The following is a 24,325-nucleotide window of genomic DNA, read 5'->3' as shown; positions in this document are numbered from 1 at the left end:
ATTTACATTTTAAACAATTACAAAACAAAAAAAATAACAAAACAAACAAACAAAATGTTACATAAAATTTCGAAATGACGATCTCTGTCAAAGATAATCGTTCGTTCTTCCTTTATTCTCAAATGGGATGGTAAGCCAAATCAAATGTTAGCATGGGCCAACTTTGGCCCGCGGGCCCTAGTTTGGGCATTGCTGGGCAAGAAAGTCGTCAGCAAGATTAACATGGATTTTTATGGATTTTTAATATAAAAGGCAAGTTTATCTCATAATGTGTTTCCTTGCAACTCTGTTCCACATATAAGATAAAAATTTGCAATTACCTTTTTTTATTTTTTGTTTGTGGTGTAAATGCTAGAAATAAATGCAGAATTCATTTTTACGAATAATTAGAACAAAGAATTCTGAAATTTAAACTTGCTATTTTAAGTAAAGTGTAAAAAATTACAATGTACTAAGAAAAAATACAAAGTTACAATTATATATGATTATTTATTAATCTATTTGTTTTTTCCCACATCCTCAGCATGACAGTGTAACGCCACGCCAGCAGAGGGCGACCTCGCCCGACTACTGACTCAGCTCCACTCCCTATGCAGTCACTTTCTGTTTATGCTGTATTTTAGCCAAGCAGCAACCTCCTGCTCTCCCTCAGGAAGCCAATACGGATTAACTAAAATTGCAATTCATCCGAAATTCCACTAGTCGTGGCCGCTCCTGGCTCCAAAATAGAGCAAATTTTAATTGAGCCCACTGTTAGAATGGCCAACTTTACAGCAGAAAAAAAGGTGTTTACAGCCTGGTACAAAAAAAGATTTTGGTTAATACAGGTAATATTACCCTTCATGACAACAGTGAGGGGAGTGAATTTTATTATAACTCCTCCGTTTCCTTTATATTAAGTTATATTAAGTTTGCATAATTAAGGGCGTGGCCACTTGATTGACAGCTAGGTCTTGTTGGTCGCCGTCACGTCACCTCAGCTGAATCCTGCAGATTAGCCACTGAACTCGGCATTTTTATCGTATTTCTGTGTTGTTTTATTTGGCTTTACACAGTCAGTTGTCTTTTGGACTTGTTTCCTACAATTATTAGATGGCATGGGATGCTGAGTGCACTTAATTGTGCTCACAAACCATTCACGTGGCCTCCGTTTCCCATGTGAGTAAAGTTATATACTTATATACCATCTTTATACATGTATTTGTTTTATTCGTATTTGTTATATAAATATATATATATATATATATATATATATATATATATATATATATATATATATATATATATATATATATATCGTTTATATTTATATTTAGAGCTGTAATGCACTCCAGAATCTGACGAATTGATTAGCTGTAGGCTCTAGAACAGTCATCTGAAGCGTTGTCATGCAGTGTTATGCTGGATTGCATCAATAGTCTTACATTAACTAACACAGACTATATCTGAAGTGTTTGGAAGTAATTTGCGCTTCCTCCTGTTGAAAAACCTCATAAGAACAATGTTTAGTGGCTCAGTGTATTACAGCAGTGTTTTTAAAAGTCTAATAAACACTTTATTGATATAGTATACAACCAAGCACAAGTGGTCAGAATACAAACGAGTCACAGGTGATAAAGTATTAGGCGTTCTCCCAAAGTAAAGTGTGTCTGAACCAGGTCTAAGCAAAATGCCAGCAGGTGTCTGTAGCTCCGCCCACTCTCCGCCTCTTTGCCCTTGTTTGGTATCCCGCCGTGGGTGTGATGACGCGCGAACAACATGGCGGCGGTTGGCCGCGCCTACTTGTGGCTTCTTTTGCGCTCTTTAGAAACCTATGGGTGACGTCACGGATACTACGTCCAGATATTTTACAGTCTATGATTTTAGCAAGAGCTCAGGCCATGCTTCCTTGCGAAATATTGCCAGTTTACCTGCCTTACCAAGCGTTGTTCCAAGTGACTCTAACGACTGCTATCCTGTGTATGACCCTGCCTGCCTTATCCATGTACGTTCTCTGTCTTAGCCCTCTTGATCTGTTTTAGACTGATACAGTAGCTGTGATACTGAACTTATGCCTGCACTATTACCACGTCTTCTGGTTTTGCCCCTGTTGTTTGTTGTTTGGATTGGACTGCTTATATGTTGCAGACTCTCTCCCGGTTTATCCGCTGATGTCTCTGCCTAACTCCTTTAATAAAATTCTGCAAATGGATTCTAACAAAGGCTCAGCCTCTCCGTTACAGACAGAAACATGTCAAAACATGGCAGCATGACAAAAATATGTCAAAAAATCAACTGACATCAAACTGACAATTACTGTAACATTTGTGTCAAAAAACACATCAATTTGATGTCGTTTTGACAGCAAGGTCCCTGCTTGGTAGCGTAAACAAGCATACAGTACATACACTACCGGACAAAAGTCTTGCAACAAACAGGGTATATGAGAAGCTAGTGTTTCTTCACATACTGATAAACTTCCTGTGAACGATTAATGTGATTTTTTTCCATTTTATATGGTTCCTTTTACAGCCTCAATGTTGTAATGTAATTAAAATACAATCAGTTTCAAGAGTTCACACTTAGCTGATGATTAATTATAAAGCTTGTTTGGCATGCTGTCCCGGGAGAGAGCCCTGAGCTCATGAGATCCTCGAGCCCAGGGCTCCCTCCCAATGCAAGGCAGGAGGGGAGTTTGAGCTCAGGTAGATCTCGAGAACTCCCCTGCTGTAGCAAGTGAATGCTCTTGAAATTAATTACTACCTAGAAGCGTGTCTATGTTGACAATTTGGATTGTTCAATTGACTTAATTGCATGTTTTTAGGCGGTGGGAGGAAACCGGGGAACCCGGGGGAAACCCACGTGAGCACGGGGAGAAGTGCAAACTCCACACAGAAATGTCTGCTAGTTTTGGTAAAGCCAGGAACCAGAGACATTCTTGCTGTGAGGCGACAGTGCTAGGCACTGGGCCACCGTGTCACCCGTCTAAGAAGGAGGAGTAGGGGAGGAAGGGGGGACTCTTCAAAACGAAGATAGCAATGGAATAAACCCCTGGGAATTTATAGTAGTTTGATTGGATCGTAGTGAATTAGATAATGCGGGTCAGCTGCTAGCAATCATAAGCACGTGATCCTCTCGAAATTTGTTTATACATAAACTTCACTTAAATAGACTTTGGCATTCATTTAGTTGCTCAAGTTTAAAACAAGGTGAAAAGCCATTCACACGCACGCACCCATCAGAATTAGCAGGCTAGCGCAGAAGCTCCATTGAATATACTGGAGTAAAATAAATGTTCATATTTTAAAGACATGGCCGGGAAAAATGTCATTTAAGGCAGTGCTTTGTGTACATTCTGGGACCCACTTTATATTGCATATCAGTCAGGCAGTGGAGATCGCTGATTTTTAAAGAAAACAGACCTTAAACGCGCAGATTTTGTAAATGAATACAGTTTACCAGAAGCGCTTGACCCAGGTAATTGACAAATTAAAAGTCCTTCCGCATACTTCCGCATATACCCTATAGATGGATTTGGATTTCTACCTTCCAATCCGTCCCAGCATGGATCAACGTTTATCATTTTTCCCATTACTTTATTAATATGATTATTTGAATCAGTATTTCATTCATTCATTCATTTTCTTTTCGGCTTAGTCCCTTTATTAATCCAGGGTCGCCACAGCGGAATAAACCGCCAACATGTTTTATGCAGCAATTTTTTTATGTAGTGGGTGCCCTTCCAGCTGCAACCCATCTCAGGGAAACTGAATCAGTATTTAACTTTGAAATTATTTTGACTAATGAATAAAGTTAACACATTGTTTAATATAATATAAAAATGTTCTGCTTAGTTTACTCTATTTTCAGGAGCCACCAAACTAGGTCAGAGGTCATGGAGTCCTCAAGTGGAACTGAAGGGCTTGATGATTAAAAACAACTGTTTCCTATTAGTTAATTATGTGTTAATCATGTCTAAAGTGATTTTGATAGGATTATTATCAAGACAGACTTTGTGTAGTAAGAATATAGCAGTCTGAATGCTGTTTATACCAGTTTTGAACTAGTTTGATAAGACAGCTGAGAGTACGATGAAACAACCTTGGGTTTTTATAACAGATTGTCTCTTGCGTATGTGTACTGTATATGCATCCGATGGGTCAGTTCTACAGGTCTGAGACCAGCTCTTATTTGTCTACAAGCGACTTGACCCAAGCCTCCTGTCGCCATCCCTATCTGAATTCAGATATGACCCCGCATTGATGTACACATTTAGAATTGTCTACCTTTCGGAACCTGTTGCCTGATTCGCACCCTTTATGGTCTTGTGTTCAGAGTATAACTGTTATTGATTTGTGATTGTAAGCAGGGCAGCCATGGAACTCATTGCGAGTGTTGAAGCTAGCTTCTGCTGATGGAACTGCAAACTATCTTCAGTAAACTTTATTTATTTGAATCTCTGACTCCGGCTCTTCTTCATCTGCCAGACTGGTCATTGTTTGGGTTCAAACTGTAAAATATCCCTACAAAATAATAACTTGACTTCTAGTTGATCATTTGGAAAAGTGGCAGAAGGTACATCTGTTGAACTGCATCCCAATCATCACAAATACTGCAGAAGACCTACTGGAACCCGCATGGACCCAAGATTCTCACAGAAATCAGTCGAGTTTGGTAAAGAAAAAGACATGGTATGGGGTTACATTCAGTATGGGGTGTGCGAGAGATCTGCAGAGAGGATGGCAACATCAACAGCCTGAGGTATCAAGACATTTCTGCTGCCCATTACATTACAAACCACAGGAGAGGGCAAATTCTTCAGCAGGATAGCGCTCCTTTACATACTTCAGCCTCCACATCAAAGTTCCTGAAAGCAAAGAAGGTCAAGGTGCTCGAGGATTGGCCCACCCAGTCACCAGACATGAACATTATTAAGCATGTCTGGGGTAAGATGAAGGAAGAGGCATTGAATATGAATCCAAAGAATCTTGATGAACTCTGAGAGTCCTGCAAGAATGCTACTTTGCCATTCCAGATGACTTTATTAATAAGTTATTTGAGTATCAATGCATTCCTCAAAAGACAAGTTACTATTTGTTGTTCCTGAAATGTGGATAGGCGACAAGACTTTTGTCATGTGGTGTACAATTTCCAGATATTGTAATAAAGAAGCTGCAGTCCATTAAAGATTTAAAATGTTTGCACGTATTTAGATCTATTTGTGTGCATGTACTTCAAACATCAAACCTCATGATTTTAGTAACAGAAGTGCAATGCATGAGAATAGATGAGCTGACCTGCGAGTAAATAGGGTCCTCTGATCTCAAGATGAAAGTTGAACTCATAGTCAATGGAGTTGATGGTCTCTTCTTCCAGCAGAGCAGCCAAGCACACACCTGAGGCTGTCTGCTCGTGAGAACAATGATGCTGATCCCTCCTGAGGCAAAATCAGAGGATAAACAGATGTATACATGAGAACTCTAACATAACAGTATGGCTTCTTTAAGGAGTCCAAACTGAATGTAATGCAGTGTTTTGTGACATTATAAATACAGTTTTGCCATGCAAATACCTCCTAGCAGTGCTGGGCGAAAAGGCCTGCTCCTCTTTGACAGACCGCTGTACTCTTGGAGAGCAGACGGGTGGTGAAACGACCTGAATACCACCGTTCGGGAGTGTCCCGAGCTCTGAGGAAGTGCTGACCAATATGCTAATGGTCTCCAGAGGAGGAATGACCCCCAGACTGACCACCAGCACCGTCCTCTCCTGATCCTCATCCAAAACGACATGTCCTGCAGCAGGATGATTCATCAGTAAAGCCTCTGAAATGTACAGTCATCTTCAATGGAAGAGCTTAATAAGATTGTGCGTGTTAACTGGATTCGGCAGACGCCGTGACAGGCCTTTCCGTTTAAGCTCTGAATCAGGGGATTAGCTAGTAAGATCTTTTGATGAGTGGCATAAACGAGCATGCAATCTTACCACCTACGCTCTGTGGGGTTCCGTTGGCATCACAGCAATCAAAGTAACAGTCATCGATTTTCGTTTTGTCTTTGACCTGCACGGTTATTATTTGGCTGCCAATCATCGCCTCGAACCCGACCACCACGCTGCACTCATCCAGAGGATATATAAAGATTCCTGCATGAATCACAAGGGGAGAGGATTAGAAAAAAGACAGGGATTCGGGAGAACGCATTGTGTATTACACAATAGCGAAAGGAGATCCTTCCACGAAGCTAATTTTGCACTTGACAGAAATTAAATCCTTCATTTTAGTGCTTTCAGTATTGACCAATGCAAAATCCAATCTGTTGGGAGTCGATACGATGCTGGGGACTGCAGAGCAGCAATCGGCCGGTGACATTTCTACACTTCACACAGCTAGCTGATCAGACTGGCAAGAAAAAAAAAAACGAATGTTTTTCAACCCCTTGAGGGACTTTTGAGGAAGTATTAATATGATTACAAAGAGATTAAGGTGTTTAATGCTTCAAAATTGTAATTTTTTTTTAAAGTTTATACACCACCTGACACCACCTTTTTAACAGAAAAGACCTCTTATGACAGTGATGTCCAAACTCGGTCCTGGAGGGCCGGTGTCCTGGAGAGTTTAGCTCCAACCCTAATCGAACACACCTGAACCAGCTAATCAAGCTCTTACTATAGGAACTTCCTGCAGGTGTTTTGAAGAAGGTTGGAGCTAAACTCAGCAGGACACCGGCCCTCCACAACCGAGTTTGGACATGCCTGTCTTATGATACTGTTCTGTGACTTTGATGGTACAATTGAAATGAAAGAACACAATTGTTCTCATATAAAAGGTACATAAGTGTTGAACACTTTTGTGTACATAAGTGTTGGTTTCTTTATTACAATATCTATGAAAATAAATATGACTAGAAAGGCAAACTGATTTTATGACTGATTTTATGACATGTGTTTAAAGAAACCCATAAACATTAAATATTAAGTTCCATAATACAAAACTGGGGACACATAAAACTAAAGGTATTGTAAACTAAACATTTAAGGCATTTTTAGTAAATGTTTGGAATGCATTTGTGACAATGTTAAGGTGCAAAGGTGATAAAATTTGTACCTTTTATGAAGGTACAATATTGTATCTGCCGGTTTTAAAAACCAAAAGGTACATTTTGGTTTCCCATGGTACAAATCATGTCCTTAAAGGTACAAACTGCAATGGTAAGAATTTGTTTCTTTCTCTAAAGGTACAACTCTGTCCGATAAAAAGTTACTGCCCCAATGACAAGGGTTTGTACCTTCTTTGGAACAACATTGTATAATTTTTTCTGAGAGTGTATGAAAATGTGCTGTTTCATATTTCCCCCTATAATGACATCACAAACCTCACTCAAAACTGCCAACAAGCTGCCCTATTAAAATAAATGTAATCCTTTTAAAGCAGTGACTGACTTTATTCTTTATGTTTATATTAATGCACAGGTCTAATAGAAACATGTTTCTTTCTCAGCTAGTTCACAGATGTAACTGTGTCCTATTTGGCCAATTATACTTACATTAATGTTGAACTTCATGTTTAACAGACTTTTTATGGTTAAACTTTGTTATTTAAATAAATGGAAACTTTATATGTGACCCTGGACAAGAAAATCATCGCATATGTACAGTTGAAGTCAGAATTATTAGCCCCCCTGAATTATTAGCGGCCCTGTTTTTTTCCCCCAATTTCTGTTCTGTTCTGGGAAGATTGTTTCAGCACATTTCTAAGCTTAATAGTTTTAAAAACTTATTTCTAATAACTGATTTATTTTATCTTTTCCATGATGACAGTAAATAGTATTTTACTAGATATTTTTCAAGACACTTCTATACAGCTTAAAGTGACATTAAAAGGCCTAACTAGGTTAATAAGGCGAACTAGGCAGGTTAGGGTAATTAGTCAAGTTATTGTATAATGATGGTTTGTTCTGTAGATTATCGAAAAAAAATTAGCTTAAAGGGGCTAATAATTTTGTCCCAAAAATGGTTTTTAAAAAATTAATAACTGCTTTTATTCTAGCCGAAATAAAACAAATAAGACTTTCTCCAGAAGAAAAAATATTATCAAACATAGTATGAAAATTTCATTGCTCTGTTAAACGTCATTTGGCAAATATTTAAAAAAGAAAAAAATCAAAAGGGGGCTAATAATTCTGACTTCAACTGTATATATTGTTGCATGGGTGAAATTTTATGAATCTAGATATTTTATCTATTTTAATTATAGATATTTTATAAATCTCAAACAGTAACTTTATCAAACTTTATTTTTGATTAGTAATGCGCATTGTTAAGAATTTGAACAAGTTTAAAAGCCATTATCACAGTATGTAGTATTTTTGAACCCACAGGTTCCACATTATCAGACATAGTAGTCAACGATTGAAGTGGTTTAAAACCTTTCATCAAAGTTGTCATAAAACTATTCAACAACACTTATTCTTGCCTATCTCTGTCATCTATTCTCTTTTTTTTCTTGTCATTTTTTAAACTTATTTGATCCACTATAAATGTTGACTACTGTAGTTGTATCTCAACCAAATATTGTCCTATCCTAACAAATCACAAACCATTTGAAAGTATATTTATTCAACTTTCAGATGATGTATCAATCTTAATTTCCCAAAAATTTACACTTATGACTGATTTAATGGTCCATCCATGGTCATACATTCAATTCAAATGTATAAATATCTATGTAACATCTGATGCTGTATAAACCGCTGATGGTGAATATGGTTACAAGATAGCATACTGACCCTCAATAGGGTGATCTTCGATGTTTTCGTAGGTCAATGAGGCTGTCAATGCCAGAGTGTAACCCCTGACACAGGAAGTGATGTCAGAGATGCTGAGAGGCAGAGCACTCCGCTTGCTCTTGTTGATCAGGCCCGGCATGATGATTCTTCTGTCCAGTACAGCTTCTCACATGCAGAGAAGGGGTGATGTTTCCCTAAAAAGTCTAGACAACAGACAAATCAAGTTTTACATTAAAACAGATTTCACTGAGAATTTTGAGAAGTTCACTGAGAAAGCATCACATTGGTTTACGAACAGTTTATGAAGCAATCAACAAACTAACATTGAAGTAAACATAATTCAGTGTGAATGAAGTATCTATTATTATTATTATTATTATTCGTTTTCCTTCAGCTTAGTTCCTTATTTATCTGGGGTCGCCACAGCGGAATGAACCACCAACTATTTCAGCATATTTTTTGTGCTTTCAGCCACAACCCAGTACTGGGAAACACCCATACACATTCTCATTCACACATGCACTCATACACTACGGCCGGTTTAGTTCATCCTATTCACCTATAGCGCATGTCTTTGGACTGTGGGGGTAACCGGAGCACCCGGAGATAACCCATGCCAACATGGGGAGAACACGCAAACTCCACACATACATGCCAACTGACCCAGTCGAGACTCAAACCAGCGATTTTCTTGCTGTAAGGCAACAGTGCTGACCACTGAGCCACTGAGTCCCTTCAGGATTTTGGATGGCAATTGTTTTGTATGTGTGGCCTAAAATGACTGATTTTGTGATGGCTTTTCTCAAAGCGCATAGCATTATTTACTTTAAACATTGTGTATGGCTGCAGAAACACACATAAATCATAGTTGTCAAATTTGAAATTTTTTTGTAAAAAAAAAAATCATTGGACTAACAAGTTATTAAATAAATACATAAATAAATAAACACACAAACATTCAGCTCTTTGGTGCCCAAATATTCACCTCATCTAATCTATTTATTTATTAATTAGAAAAATGGCAATTATGAAGTGTGTTTGTTTATTTGTTTACAGGAGCAATCAATTCAACATTTCTGTAAAAACGTGCCAGAATGGGCTATATGAACAGATAGTGTTTTTCAGCCAATGATGAACTTCTGGTGAGAGCTTTTTGCGACTCTTTTCAATTTAAAAAGGTTTTTTTTTACAGCATCGATGTTTTAATGTAGTTCAAAATTAATCAGCAATATAGACTTAACCTGTTGGCCAGCACTTTTTAGGATTTACACCTACCTAACTTTAAATAGTAACAGTTCCTGACTCAAGTAAGCTACAAACACACATTATGTATCACTGGAAAGAAGACACTTTGAGTTTTACTGTGGTGAAAGGAGACGTTACATGTTAAAAAATATAAAAAGTTATACATTATGAGGAAAAAAAATTGCATTGTGTTCAATATTTGTTTTCCATATAGAAACAAAGGAAAACATTAATGTAATGTCCTAGAACAATATGACTTGAAAGCCAATTATTTCATGTGTTTATATTTTAAATTTGATTAAGACGGCATGCAAAATGAGATTACTGCAAAAAGTTTTCCGAGGCTATGTCGATGACCTTCTCTCCCTCACCGTCAGAGGCACTTTCTCAAAAATGATCTTCTCAAGCTAAAACATTTGCAATTGCTGAATGATTTGGTCTACATTAACAGTTTATGTATATTTGGAAAAAAGACACTCTGGGCTTTGTTATCCATCATTTAAAGTTTATAATGCTCAAAATGAAAAAAGTTATAGATGTTTAAGTAATTTTTAAAAAATTGCATCGCACTAAAAATGTTATTATTTCATAAACAAATATGTGAAATTTGTTCTGGAGCGACACAGAAAAGTAATATGTCAAAAGCCACACATCTCCTGAGTATATGTTTTGAATTTGACACCAATATCATCCATTTATTTGTTAAAGAGTAAAAAGAGACAAAAAAACGTGTAAACACTGGCACCATCATTAGCCGCAGGCGAGCGCAGAAATTCCATTGAAAATACTGGGGGAAAATTAATGTTCATATTTTAAAGACATGACGCGGAAAATAAGAATTTAATGCAGTGCCTTTCGTCCGGTCTGAGAGCCACTTTAATATTAAATCTCAGCCAGGCAGTAAAGATCACTGTTTTTTAAAGAAATAAAAACTTAATCGCAGTAATTTTGTATAGGATGACAATTCATCGGAAGCCCTGGGGCTGGCTGACTGAAATTTAAAGTCCGTATTAGCCATTAGCCAAGAATGGCTAATTTCATCTCTAGACCCTTGACAGAATGTGACCCTTGTAGAAAGTCACACCTAAAAATAGAAGCAGGGCATAATAACACAAAATACAATATCATATATATATATATATATATATATATATATATATATATATATATATATATATATATATAAWTAAAATATATATAAAAAAATTACTTAGGTGTAATCACACTAACATCACACTGAAATTGTCTATTTTTCTTTTAAAACATCAATAAAAGTTCTGACATAACACTTAAATAGAGTGTTTATTCAAATCTATCCTTCAAATAAAAGTTTAATATTTTACATTTTGTGTGTGTCTGAAGTGTCTAGAATTTCTGTGACCATCGTAGCTGTGCTCAAAAACCAGAGGTCACACATCACAACTCATTATCATTGGCTTCATGCCTGTCTCATTAATGAAGACGAGACGACAACAGCATTATCCGCACAGCTCTGGACGCTTCTATGCTGTCAGAATGAAGACCTCTGACAGGTCAGCTCCACCTCCTGTCCCATGGGTGGATTTCTGGCACACAAAGAGCAGGTCTGGCTCGGCACCATCAAAGGGAACTGAAGCCTCTGGCACATCAAACAGGCCACTGTAGCAGATGCAGCACTGCTGATGTCATGACTCGACAGTTTTTACCCGGGGTCAACCCTGACAAGCTCAGACTATGTAAACCACCTTTTTACCTCATGACTCTTCTGCGTAAATGATCTGCTAAACGCATGGTGGGTGCCAATGCAAGTGGTGTTTGGGAGAATTTGACCCCTCTATGGTTGATTGCCTCAAACAAGGAGCCTGATTTATAAAATATGCATAGAAAATAGGGCTGCACAAAATTTAACAAATTTCGATATTTGATATACACTTACCGGCCACTTTATTAGGTACACCTGTCCAACTGCTTTTTAACGCAAAATTCTAATCAGCCAATCACATGCCAGCAACTCAATGCATTTATGCATGCAGACATGGTCAAGATGATCTGCTGCAGTTCAAACCGAGCATCAGAATGGGGAACAAAGGTGTTAGTGCCAGACGGGCTGGTCTGAGTATTTCAGAAACTGCTGATCTACTAGGGTTTTCAGGCACAACCATCTCTAGAGTTTACGGTGAATGGTCCGAAAAAGCGAAAATATCCAGTGAGCGGAAGTTCTGTGGGCGTAAATGTACTGTGGATGCATAAAATGTAATAAATAAATTTATGGTAATGGAAAATTACTCTGTAAAGTCTTTAATCCATAGGTCTCAAACTGGATTTCTGGAGGGTTGCAGCTCTGCACAGTTTTGCTCCCCTAGTCCTAATAAAAACACAGCTGAAGCAACTAATAAAGAACCTTTTTTCTTTGTTCTCCTCAAACATTTGAGAATACCTGAGATCTTGATAAATCAAAACCATAAACAACATTAATATTAATAAGTTTTAAACAAGGAATGTTCGAGTAATATAAAAAATTTAGATCTCTTTATGATATATACAGTATGAATATCTCATTGGTTATTTCTAGACCCGCAATGACAACAAAAGCCTTGAAAGTGCATCTTATTTTTAAATAAAAGACTTTGCATTGTGCTCAGATTTACTAAAATCACACATCTACTGCCTGACAAAAGTCTTTGATCCAAGTTGTAAGAGCAACAAATAATAACTTGACTTCTAGTTGATCATTTGGAAAAGTGGCAGAAGGAACCAATTGGAACCAGCATGGACCCAAGATTGTCACAGAAATCAGTCAAGTTTGGTGAAGGAAAAATCACGGTTTGGGGTTACATTCAGTATGGGGGTATGCAAGAGTCCTGTAGAGTGGATGGCAACATCAACAGCCTGAGGTATCAAGACATTTGTGCTGCCCATTACATTACAAACCACAGGAGAGGGCAAATTCTTCAGTAGGATAGCTCTCCTTCTCATACTTCAGCCTCCACATTAAAGCTCCTGAATGTAAAGAAGGTCAGGGTGCGCCAGGATTGGCCAGCCCAGTCATCAGATGAACATTATTGAGCATGTCTGGGGTAAGATAAAGGAGGAGGTATTGAATATGAATCCAAAGAATCTTGATGAACTCTGGGAGTCCTGCAAAAACGCTTTCTTTGCCGTTCCAGATGACTTTATTAATAAGTTATTTGAGTCATTGCAGAGATGTATGGATGCAGTCCTCCAAGCTCAGGGGAGTCATACACAATATTAACTCTTTTTCCACTGCACCATGACTTTATATTCTATACTGGACATTATTTCTGTTAAGTGATAAGACTTTTGTCAAACCAAAGTCAGACCTTACTGTCCTAATTAAATAAATAAAAATCAAGGCATGATCATATTTTATTTTGGTAAAATAAGGATAATCTAGAGGCCTTTGACTTTCATATAAGCCACTTCTGATACCAAATAATCAACTAAAAGTCAAGTTATTATTTGTTGTTCCTAAAACGTGGATAGGCGACAAGACTTTTGTCAGGTAGTGTAGTAATATAGCTGTAGGCTGTTGTAAGATGATATTCTACACAAATGCTCAACACTTGGTAAGATTTTAAAAATGCTTTTCAAATAAGTCTACTATTGTCCCGATTACCAGCGATCGTATTTCATAAGATCGCTGAATTTCATTCACAATAACCATGGACCACAAATCCGCCATTTCTGGACTACATTTTCATAAATGCACTCCGCTCACACTCACCCATGCTTCCTCATCTAGACTGAGTACACTCGTACCACCTGAGGATTGTCAGAGACTGATTGCACACATTATTTAAGCAACACACTCGCTCATTCACTTTGCCGAGTCTTGTTATCTGTATAGTAACACTACAACGCGGTTTCCTAGTCTTGTTTTCTTGTGTTTTGACCCTAGCCTTGTTAGCCTTTTCGTCTTAGTCTGCCGCCTGCCTTAAGACCTCTCGCCTGTTATTTATCTACGAAACTGGACTGCCTCTATAACTTACATCTGTTTACACCTGTGTTGACCATTGCTTGCCTGACCACTGAAAAAACCTGCATGTGGATCAAAACTTTAGTTGTCTGTGTTATAGCCTGCATTATACATTGATACAGCAAAACATGTTGTGCAATATAATTACAGTTTACTAATAGCTGCTTTTCTATTTGAATATGTTTTAAGGTGTCATTTATTCCTGTGATTTCCAAGTTGAATTTTCAGCATCATTACAACATATTATTATCCATTATTATTACCAATATTGAAAAATGTTTGTTATTTATCAGGATTCTTTTAATAGAAAGCTCAAGAAAATATTTTTTATACATTATAAAATAATTTAGCCCTGTCTCCTCGCAGCAAGAAGGTCACTGGTTGAGTCTCTGGACCAGATGTGTGGAGTTTGCATGTTCTCCCCGTGTTTGCATGGGTTTCCACGGGTGCTCCAGTTTCCACCACAGTCCAAATGCATGCAATATAAGTGAATTGGATTAACTAAATTGGCCATAATATTGTATGAGTATATTTGAATGAGTGTGTATTGGTTTTACTGGGCTGCAGCTGGAAGAGCATTCGCTGCATAAAACATATACCGGAATAGTTGGCAGTTCATTCCGCTGTGGTGACCCCTGATAAATAAAGAACTAAGCCAAAGGAAAGTAAATGAATGAATGAACACAAAATGTATTTGCCATCTCATTTGAATTAATTATAATAATATCATATAAGCTACAATGTCAACAGAAACTGAAAAACCCACATCTGTCAACTACTAATGGTAATCATATTTACTGCATATTAAAGTCTAATTGCATCTCAGCATTTGTTTATCCTCAAGATTAGGATTTAAAATTATTATTTAGAGAAACATCTGTGACAAACTCAAAGCAGAAGTCATTAAATGAAATTAAGAAAATATAACAATGGTTACCAAACAGGTTTCCCAACCAATCTGCTATCTATCTCTGAAACAAACACAAGCAAAAACTCAATTAACCCCCCTGAGCTCTGAACAACAAACATCCTCTGAGAATATTTTAAAAGGATTTAACCCAAATCTACTGATTTCCATCTAACGTGTTGAATTTCCACAGAAGGACAGTTTTTTGGAAATGTGTCTTCATTTCCAGCCAAACTCCAAATGACAGAGCTATTATTCTCAGAGGATATTAATGTTTGAGATTCAACAGGTCCTCGTCATTACAGAACAGAAACAAGATGCTTTTGTTGAGGCGTCCATATGGCTGTAACTCACAGACAGAGAAATGCCGCCCCTCTCTAATAGATTAGGGATTGGAAAAATGCCAAGAACGGACAGAAGAGTGCAACAGATTTCCCTCTCGCCCCCGACTGCTGTGACACACAGCAAACCAGTCAAACACTGCCATCATGTGTACCGAGAGAAGCCAACATTAATGCACAACGTCATGCCAATTTCAGCTCTAAATGTGACGCGAAATATGCAGAAAGCATGCTTAAACATAAAAGATCCTTTATTTCCCTTCTATTCCTTAAATAAACATTCTTTTTAGTGTTATAAGGGCATCTAGATTAGTCAAATCATAAAATAAGAAATAATTTTATTTTAAAAATAATTAAAGCGTTTTTTGAAAGGATTTTTTGCTACAGTATCTAAAATGTTCTACTACATAATTTAAAGGGATAGTTCAACCAAAACTACATATTCAATTATCATTTATTCACCATTCACTTGTTCCAAACATGTTAGAGTTTCTTTCTTTTGTTGAACACAAAATAAGATGTTTTGAAGAATGATGGAAATCTGTGAGCATTGACTTCTATGGAATTTGCTTTCCATGCAATGGATGTCAAAGTATCTTCTTTTGTGTTGTGTGTGGGGAAAATGCACTTGAGGAAAAAATAATAGAGTAAATTTTCATTTTTAGAATGATCCAAAAGAGTGCAACCTAAAAAAAACAATCATTATCAAATCACATTAGGGCTGGGTGAAATGGCAAAAATGCAATCTTTAAAATTATTTTCTATATTGAATGATATCAATATATATTTCAATATAAGTTCTTAATACTTCCAGATTTTCAAAGATTAGCCCAACAATGACTGAAGCTACAAGGCTTATAGAGGGTCCATTAAATGGCATAACACAATCACAGAAAATTCGGTGCATCTCTAATATCAACACACTTTTAGATTCCCATTGTTGCACATTTCTGTAGTGTGATTGGCTCTTAGATCAATATAAAGTAAAAAAGTCCAGAGTTTATCATTGTTATTGACATTTTTATCGCGATTCAATATATCGTTTATTGGCCCAGCCCTAAATCACAATCATCACAAGCTTTTCAAATAAACCAAGCAAAGCAGAAAGTGCCAGTAAAAGAACAAAATCAATTTCATCCTCGATGAAGAGATTTATTTGTTCAACATGATCTCACAGCAATTCGTAACTATTTAATTTATATACATTTGTACATTTTAGTACAGTTGGATTTAGGGGTTGGGTTTGGGAGCACGCCTCCTTAAAAATAAAATAAAAATATCATACGAATGAAGTCATATGAATTTGCATGAATTATCCACTTTTGTGACAGTACACAAAATAGTTACATACAGCTGAAGTGAGAATTATTAGAATTACTTTTTTTATATATATATTTCCCAAATGACGTTTAACAGAGCAAGAAAATTTTCATAGTATGTATGAAAATATTTTTTCTTGTGGAGAAAGTCTTATTTGTTTTATTTTGGCTAGAAGAAAAGCAATTTTTAATTTTTTAAAAGCCATTTTAAGGTCAAAATTATTAGCCCCTTTTTGTTCCTACAGAACAAACCATCATTATACAACGAATTGCCTAATTACCCTAACCTGCCTAGTTAACCTAATTAGCCTAGTTAAGCCATTAAATGTCACTTTATGCTGTATAGAAGTGTCTTGAAAAATATCTAGTCAAATATTATTTACTGTCATCATGGCAAAGATAAAATAAAACAGTTATTAGAAATGAGTTATTAAAACTATTATGTTTAGAAATGAGCTGAAAAAATCTTCTCTCCGTTAAACAGAAATTAAGGAAAAAAATAAACAGGGGGGCTAATAATTCGGACTTCAACTGTATGTCATCACTTCAATATGTTCCCTCTGCCGCCGCGCTTGCTGTCGCCCGCAGCTTTTGATCGTTGGGTGGCCCTTTAACCATAGATTTTCAGCTGTATGTGTACTTTATGTGATGTGATGTGTTCAATTAAAATATCATTTTTGTTTGGTTGTTTTGGCTTTCTCAGAAATAAACATGCTTTTACACTATACTGTATGTTTTAGAAAAGATACATGGTAAGAAGTATAGCCCTATAGGCTGCAGAAATTAAGCAAATATAAGAATTAAGCCTTTAAAGTGTCCTATTAAATTGCGTTGGGGTGAAAAGACAGTTTCGATTGCTAAATCTGAAAAAATTTCAAAATATGCAAACAAACTAATAAATTAAACAGATTGCAATGACATTCGTTAAAACAACACAGGGCAAGACGTGTTTAAACATTTATTTATTTTCTTTTCAGCTAATTCCCTTTATTAATAAGGAGTCGCCACAGCGGAATGAACCGCCAACTTATCCAGCACGTTTAATGCAGTGGATGCTTTTCCAGCCGCAACCCCACACCGGGAAACACCCACTACAGCCAATTAAGCTTATTCAATTCACCTATAGGACACGTCTTTATGTGGGGGAAAACACATGGGAGCACACTAAGGAAACCAGTGCAATCCAAAACTCCACACAGAAATGCCAACTGACCCAGCTGAGGCTCGAACCAGCAACCTTCTTGCTGTGAGGCGATCGTGCTACCCACCGCACCACCATGACACCCCAAGATGTGTTTAAAAAAACCTAATCAAATGTCTCTCATTCTGAACGAACAAATGTTCGTAACGGAATAACAGAAAAGGGCTTTGTTATTTACTCAGCATGCAATATGTAACCGTTTCAAAGTCTGTCTAATTTGTTTCACTGCAGGTTCATGTGATATGCATATAATATTGACATTTAATACTGAAAGAACTTCCTTTTGCCATCATGGTGAAGTTATAACCTAAATCTTAAACGTGCGCACAGTACAAGATATGAAAACCGCAGCACACACTACAAGATATTATTAAGATTATCGTGCCCGATGGAGCACATCACCTGACTGCAGTATAACTTGCTCTATCAATAATTATTATTCATTATAGGATAGGTTACAAATATTTGTACATCTCCTTGTGATTTGTTTATCATCATCCGCATGAAAACATATCTTTCTGGACCAAGAACCAAGAAGGAGATCCCAAAAGTGACAGACAATGATCACCCCCGCCTCCCATCATCCTCTCCCTGGAGCAAAAGCGTGTGAATCACTCCCAACAGAACAGCCAAATCACCCACTACACACACGCTCTGCACGGCTGCCACCACACACCATGCAGGAAAACAGAAACAACCACCTGTTGATCCACAGCAGACTGACTACAGATCCATCACTTTGCAAGCGCACTAAAAATAGACACAATAAAACACACACACACACACACACTCAAAGGCAAAACTAAATCAGTCAAACAATTCAGAGTTCAGATCCTCATGCACTTTTTTTCCAGAAGTCTTACCTCACATCTGCAGCCTTCGCAATTCTCTCTCGACGACTGGTTTGGTGGTGTCCACAAAAATAACATCAGGTGGATTGCAACTCCGAAAAAAGCTCTTCTTTACCTCTTGGAGACGGACGCAACACCTGAACCGAATGAAGACCGGAGGGAGGTTTGAGAGAGAGAGAGAATGACAGATATAGAAGCAGCTGGAGGAAGCTTAACGCAGTCAATCAGCGCAGCAACATGTGGTTATGAAGCTGTGGCAGGAACGCAAGAGCTTGTCCTGTGCAACAGATTAAAGACGAACCCCACCAGCCTCCCCCCCCGCCAACGCTCAATTCTCCCCTCAGCATCTGTACCACCCACCTACCAGCTCTCCCCCACCTCTCGGTCTCTCCGTAATCAGTGACGAGAGCCCATTCATGTATCCTATTTGATAGGGTACCACGGGCTGAAATGCAACACCATGCATGAGGGGGGGAAATGAGGGGAGGGTGAGAGATCACAGATGATGCGAAGGATTCAGACTGACGTTTTATTTATTTATTTATTTAAATTTTCCTTCAATCATTCATGCTTTCCTAAGCTCACTATCTTGGTTTCAATATGACAGGCGTTGATTTATTATTATTTTATGAATGCATTTCATGGCTGTGGCGTCTGATTAATCTGCTTTTGCAGAGGACGTAACCATGACAATCAATATGGAGCCTCCAGGGCTTCTTAAAAGACAACAGGTTGGTTGGTTGGAGAAAGTGTGTGTGTGTGTGTGTGTGTGTGGTTAGTGATGTGCGCTGCTTTGGCTCGAATCTCAGCTTCTGTTGCTCAATTAAATTAACATGTGCTATTTACTGTCTCTCTTTCTCTCTCTCTTGCTCACTCGCTCTTCCTGAACGTCCCTTATCTCGTCTGCTGGGATTTACAGAGGGCTGCGGTGGTTCATCTGCAATAATTGAGAATATATGTCAAATCCAGGAGCAAAGCGAAAGGGAATGGATGGCATTCATAAATGTGAGCTGCAAAATAATCTGTAAATAATAAATCATTTTTTTAAAAACAGTTATTAATTGAAAAACAATGCGCAAATAAACAAAAGCATACAGCGAAATAAAAGACTGCGGAAAAGAGACACATCATTTTTAACCTTCGTTGTCTTGGGTTATTGAAAATGGATGATATGCAAGATTATTACTTGATAACAATCCGCAATCAAACAAAAAGTGCTCAGGCGTAACTTAATTAATGTATCGATTCTCTTTAGGTAAGGATTCATCAGAATAAAAAGCAAAAATCAGTCGAAGGCGCTCAAAAAATGTGGACAAAATATTAAAAATATTGTCACCACAGCAAAATGGACCACAAACTATTCCAGTATATGTTTTACACATTGTAAAACATGCACTTCCAGCAGCAACCCAGTACTGGGAAACCTTTTGTGTTCAACAGAAGAAAAAGAGTCAAACAGGTTTGGAACAAGTATGGGGTGAATAAATGATGAGGGAATTTTCAGTTTTGGGTGAGCTGTGCCTTTAAAGCGTACTATCTGTATATGTTTTAATTGGGTTTAAAGAAAATGTTAAACATTTAAATGGAAAATCCCTTAACCTGTTTCTTACACAGTGGCCAATGTTCAGATGAGGTATTTCTAGCACATTGCATTCCTATCACCATGGTTACATCAACTATGACTTCCCATATGATGGTAATGAAGGTATTATTTTTGAAAAATGTACACACTGTATAATATGTATCTGCAACAGTCATGTCAAAGCAGTCAGTAAATCAGCATACTATCATCTCAAAAACATAACAAGAATCAGACGCTTTGTTTCCAGTGAAGATTTAGAGAAACTTGTTAATGCTTTTATCAGCAGCAGGGTGGATTACTGTAACGGCCTCCTCACTGGCCTTCCTAAAAAGACAGTTAGACAGTTGCAGCTCATCCAGAATGCTGCAGCCAGAATTCTGACCAGAACCAGGAAATCAGAGCACATCACACCTGTACTCAGGTCTCTACACTGGCTCCCAGTTACATTCAGAATAGACTTTAAAGTATTATTACTGGTCTATAAATCACTAAATGGCCAAGGACCTCAATACATTACAGATATGCTCACTGAATACAAACACAACAGATCACTCAGATCTTTAGGATCATATAAACTAGAAGTTCCAAGGGTTCAGTCAAAGCAGGGTGAATCAGCTTTCAGCCACTATGCCCCCCGCTGCTGGAATCAGCTTCCAGAAATGATCAGATGTGGTCCAACATTAGGCACATTCAAATCAAGACTGAAAACGCATCTGTTTAGCTGTGCCTTTACTGAATGAGCACTGTGCTGCGTCCGACAGATTGCACTATTATGTTTTTCTCTTCTTCTTCATTCTTTTATATCACATTTTACCTGTTTTTATGTTTTTTAATCAGTTTTATTATTTGTTTTTATTTTTTTATTTTTTTTTACTTGTTTCTTTTATTCTTGTTTATGTAAAGCACTTTGAATTGCCACTGTGTATGAAATGTGCTATATAAATAAACTTGCCTTGCCTTGCCTACTTTTTCTTCCAGAATAACCACTGGTGTCCCTTCTGAAAATGGACCAGGATTTTCATTCATTCATTTATTCATTTTCCTTCGGCTTAGTCTCTTTTGCTGAGGCCATCTTTCAGCCTCCACCGCGGTGACTGAAGCTCTGTACAAGACTTTTGGCCAGCAGAGAAATGAAAATGGTCGTGCCCAACTGAGTCTGGTTCTCTCAAGGTTTTTTTTCTTCACTCTCCTATCAGGTGAAGTTTTTTTTTCCCTCTCCGCTGTCGCCACTGGCTCACATGGTTCAGGATTGGTAGAGCTACGCATCGATGAATTTGCTCTTCAGTGTTTGAACTCTCAGTAATGATTTTAAATCACACTGAACTGAGCTAAACTGAACTGAACTTAAACACTAAAAACTGAACTACACTGTTCCAGTTACTATGACCATTTATGTGAAGCTGCTTTGACACAATCTACATTGTAAAAGCGCTATAGAAATAAAGCTGAATTGAATTGAATTTATTCATCAGGGGTGGCCACAGCAGAATGAACCGTCAACTTAACCAGTATATGTTTTACACAGGGAATGCCCTTCCAGCTGCAACCCAGTACTGGGAAACATCCATACACACTCATTTACACACATATATAGTGCCGATTTAGTTTACTCAATTCACCTGTACAGCATGTCTTTGGACTGTGGGGGAAACTGGAGCACCCGGAGGAAACTCTCACCAACATGAGGAGAACATGCAAACTCCACACAGAAATGCCAACTGATCCAGCAGGGACTATAACCAGTGACCTTCTTGATGTGAGGCAACAGTGCTAACCAGAATTTTATTGCAAATAAATAATATGTTTTTCTACCTAGTTGAACCATGGCAACCCTAAATTAACCAAGGTTTTGGTGCACTAACCATAATACAATCATGGTATTGAAGTAAAATCATATAATCAATTTGCCAAAAAACATCGCTGTACGTTTTATTATAAACCAATTGGGTGTTGCAAGAAGGATTTTGATATAGCTTTGAAGAATGAATGGATGTGTTAATAAATTAAATGTGATTTATTTCAGGGATACTGGACAAGTTGTGTAATGACGCCTGAATTTTCTGTTAAAGTGAAATATCTTTAGCAATTTTTAACAATATTGCCATAGTGGGAGGCACGGTGGCTCAGTGGTTAGCATTGTCGCCTCACAGCAAGAAGGTCGCTGGTTTGAGACCCGGTTGGGTCAGATGGAATTTCTGTGTGGAGTTTGCATGTTCTTATCGTTTTGGCATGGGTTTCTTCTGGGTGCTCCGGTTTCCCCCACAGTCCAAACACATGCGGTATAGATGAATTGAATAAGCTAAAACAGGTGATGGATAAGTTGGTGGATCATTCTGCTGTGGCAACCGCTAATGAATATAGGGACTAAGCTGAAGGAAAATGAATGAATGAATGAATGAATGAATGAATGAATGAATGAATGGTAAAACTGTGGTACAGTTCACAATTTGCCACAAAAACATACTTTTACTATAAGAAAATAGGGGTTACGTAGTGTTACAAGAGGGATTTTTATATGATTTTAAAGAATAAATAATAATAATAATAACAATAATTAATTGAGTTTAATAAAGTAAGCTTGATTCATTTACAATAATAATAATAAAAATTATAATAAATTCATTTATAATAATAATAATAATAATAATAATAAAATGAGTTTGTTAATAAAGTAAACGCGATTAATTTCAGGGATATTAGGAAAGTTGAGTAATGACGCCTGAGTTTTCTGTTAATGTAAAATTTCTTTAACAATTTTAACAATATTGCCATAGTAGGAAATACAGTTAAGCACGTGCAGAGATAAACTGCCATTAAGCAAAAATGTAATTTAGTAAATGTACAAAAATATCTAAGTATTGTTTTGGCCACTAGTCATTGGAAAATAAATTATATTAATGAAAAATACTACAGAGGCTGAACGTTGGCGCAGTGGGTAGCACTGTCACCTCACAGCAAGAAGGTTGCTGGTTTGAGCCTCAGCTGGGTAAACATGGATAAGTTGGCGATTCATTCCGCGGTGGTGACCCCTGATTAATAAAGGAGCTAAGCCAAAAAGAAAATGAATGAATGAATGAATGAATGAATGAATGAATGAATGAATGAATGAATGAAAAATACTACAAGTTGAATGTAAATCAATCTGACAGAAAACATACCGCACTTTGACTATAATAAAATCTTGTTTAGGTTAAACGTTTTATAATAAATGTAATATGTTTTCTGTCAGACTGATAAACATTTAATTTAATTTAGGCTACACGTCCAAATAAATCAAAATGTGAGAAATTATCATCTGCAGATACTGCTTTTAGCAAAAAATAGACTAACTCAATTCACCATTAACACTGGGCTTTCGAATAAATCATATATACTGACAGATATAGTCTGTAAATAAATCATATATAGGTACAGATATATACTTACAGGTCGAAGTTAATAATCTGGAACTGGGCATCGTGTAATAATAACTTCCGGCCGGACAGCGTTCTGTGAGCGCGCGCTGGCAGTGTGCACATTCTCGTGAAGCCGCGTGAAGTGAACAGTCCATCATCATCAGAAGAGTTATCAAGACCGGTTAAAAAGTTAATATATTTGCCATTAAGCCATGTCAACCGACTCGTGGGCTTTAGCTGTGGACGAACAAGAGTCTACAACCAAGCCTGTGAGTGAAACTGTATTTTTAATCGTGTTGTGATACATTAGCGCACTAGCCGCTGTGAGTCAGGCGCTGGACGCGTCTCAAATCCTAGTGAACTGCCTACTTTGCGTTTATATGACACAGACGCGTTTGAATAGAGGTAAAGTTTTAAGGCGATGTTTTGGTCATCAAAAATCTTTCTAAAAACATTCTGAGCCGTGGCCTGTGTGAGATTTAAATGTAGATACGATTTAGTGACTACAGTTCGACTTGAAAATTTCCTGTGATTAGAAAGCTAAAGTTAACGTTTGTGAGATTTCAATTTACGTTAATGTTACATTGAGGTAACTTAAAGTTGGTTTTATTTTTGCACATTAAGACACTCTCGTTAATAATATGATTTCAGAAAATTATTATTTGCAAATAACAAACAGGAAAATCATACTATCAGAGTACAACATTGTTCACAGTCAATTAAATAGTGCTAATATTGTTTTCAAG

General features: G+C 37.2%; 2 protein-coding genes across 6 annotated transcripts in view; one reads left to right on the top strand and one right to left on the bottom strand.

The window, feature by feature from the left end:
• vwa5b1 (von Willebrand factor A domain containing 5B1) overlaps positions 1–23,946 on the bottom strand; it is a 114,223-nt gene extending 90,277 nt beyond the window's left edge. Inside the window, exons 1-7 of one of the 2 annotated variants that reach the window (XM_017353785.4) lie at positions 23,611–23,683; positions 19,449–19,539; positions 18,615–18,739; positions 8,763–8,965; positions 5,962–6,120; positions 5,552–5,771; positions 5,277–5,416 (exon numbers count right to left, since the gene is read on the bottom strand). In XM_017353785.4, coding sequence (XP_017209274.3) covers positions 5,277–5,416; positions 5,552–5,771; positions 5,962–6,120; positions 8,763–8,901 — 658 coding nt within the window. In that variant the 5' untranslated portion in view covers positions 8,902–8,965; positions 18,615–18,739; positions 19,449–19,539; positions 23,611–23,683. Of the gene's footprint in view, positions 1–5,276; positions 5,417–5,551; positions 5,772–5,961; positions 6,121–8,762; positions 8,966–18,614; positions 18,740–19,448; positions 19,540–23,610 lie in introns of both variants that reach the window. The other variant, XM_073939304.1, reaches the window with a different exon arrangement.
• The window catches only part of ddx19a (DEAD-box helicase 19a), a 19,655-nt gene continuing 19,007 nt past the window's right edge, over positions 23,678–24,325 (top strand). For 3 of the 4 annotated variants that reach the window (XR_012398362.1, XM_068216779.2, XM_073938540.1), the window contains exon 1: positions 23,678–23,848. Coding sequence is in view for 2 of the 4 variants with exons in the window: in XM_068216779.2 (XP_068072880.1) it covers positions 23,792–23,848 (57 nt within the window). In the remaining 2 variants the exon portion in view is untranslated. 4 annotated transcript variants of the gene reach the window in all.

This window comes from Danio rerio, chromosome 23 (assembly GCF_049306965.1).
Source record: "Danio rerio strain Tuebingen ecotype United States chromosome 23, GRCz12tu, whole genome shotgun sequence".
Classification (NCBI taxonomy): domain Eukaryota; kingdom Metazoa; phylum Chordata; class Actinopteri; order Cypriniformes; family Danionidae; genus Danio; species Danio rerio.
Note: the sequence above shows the minus strand (reverse complement) of the source record. Positions and strands in the feature narration are given on the sequence as shown.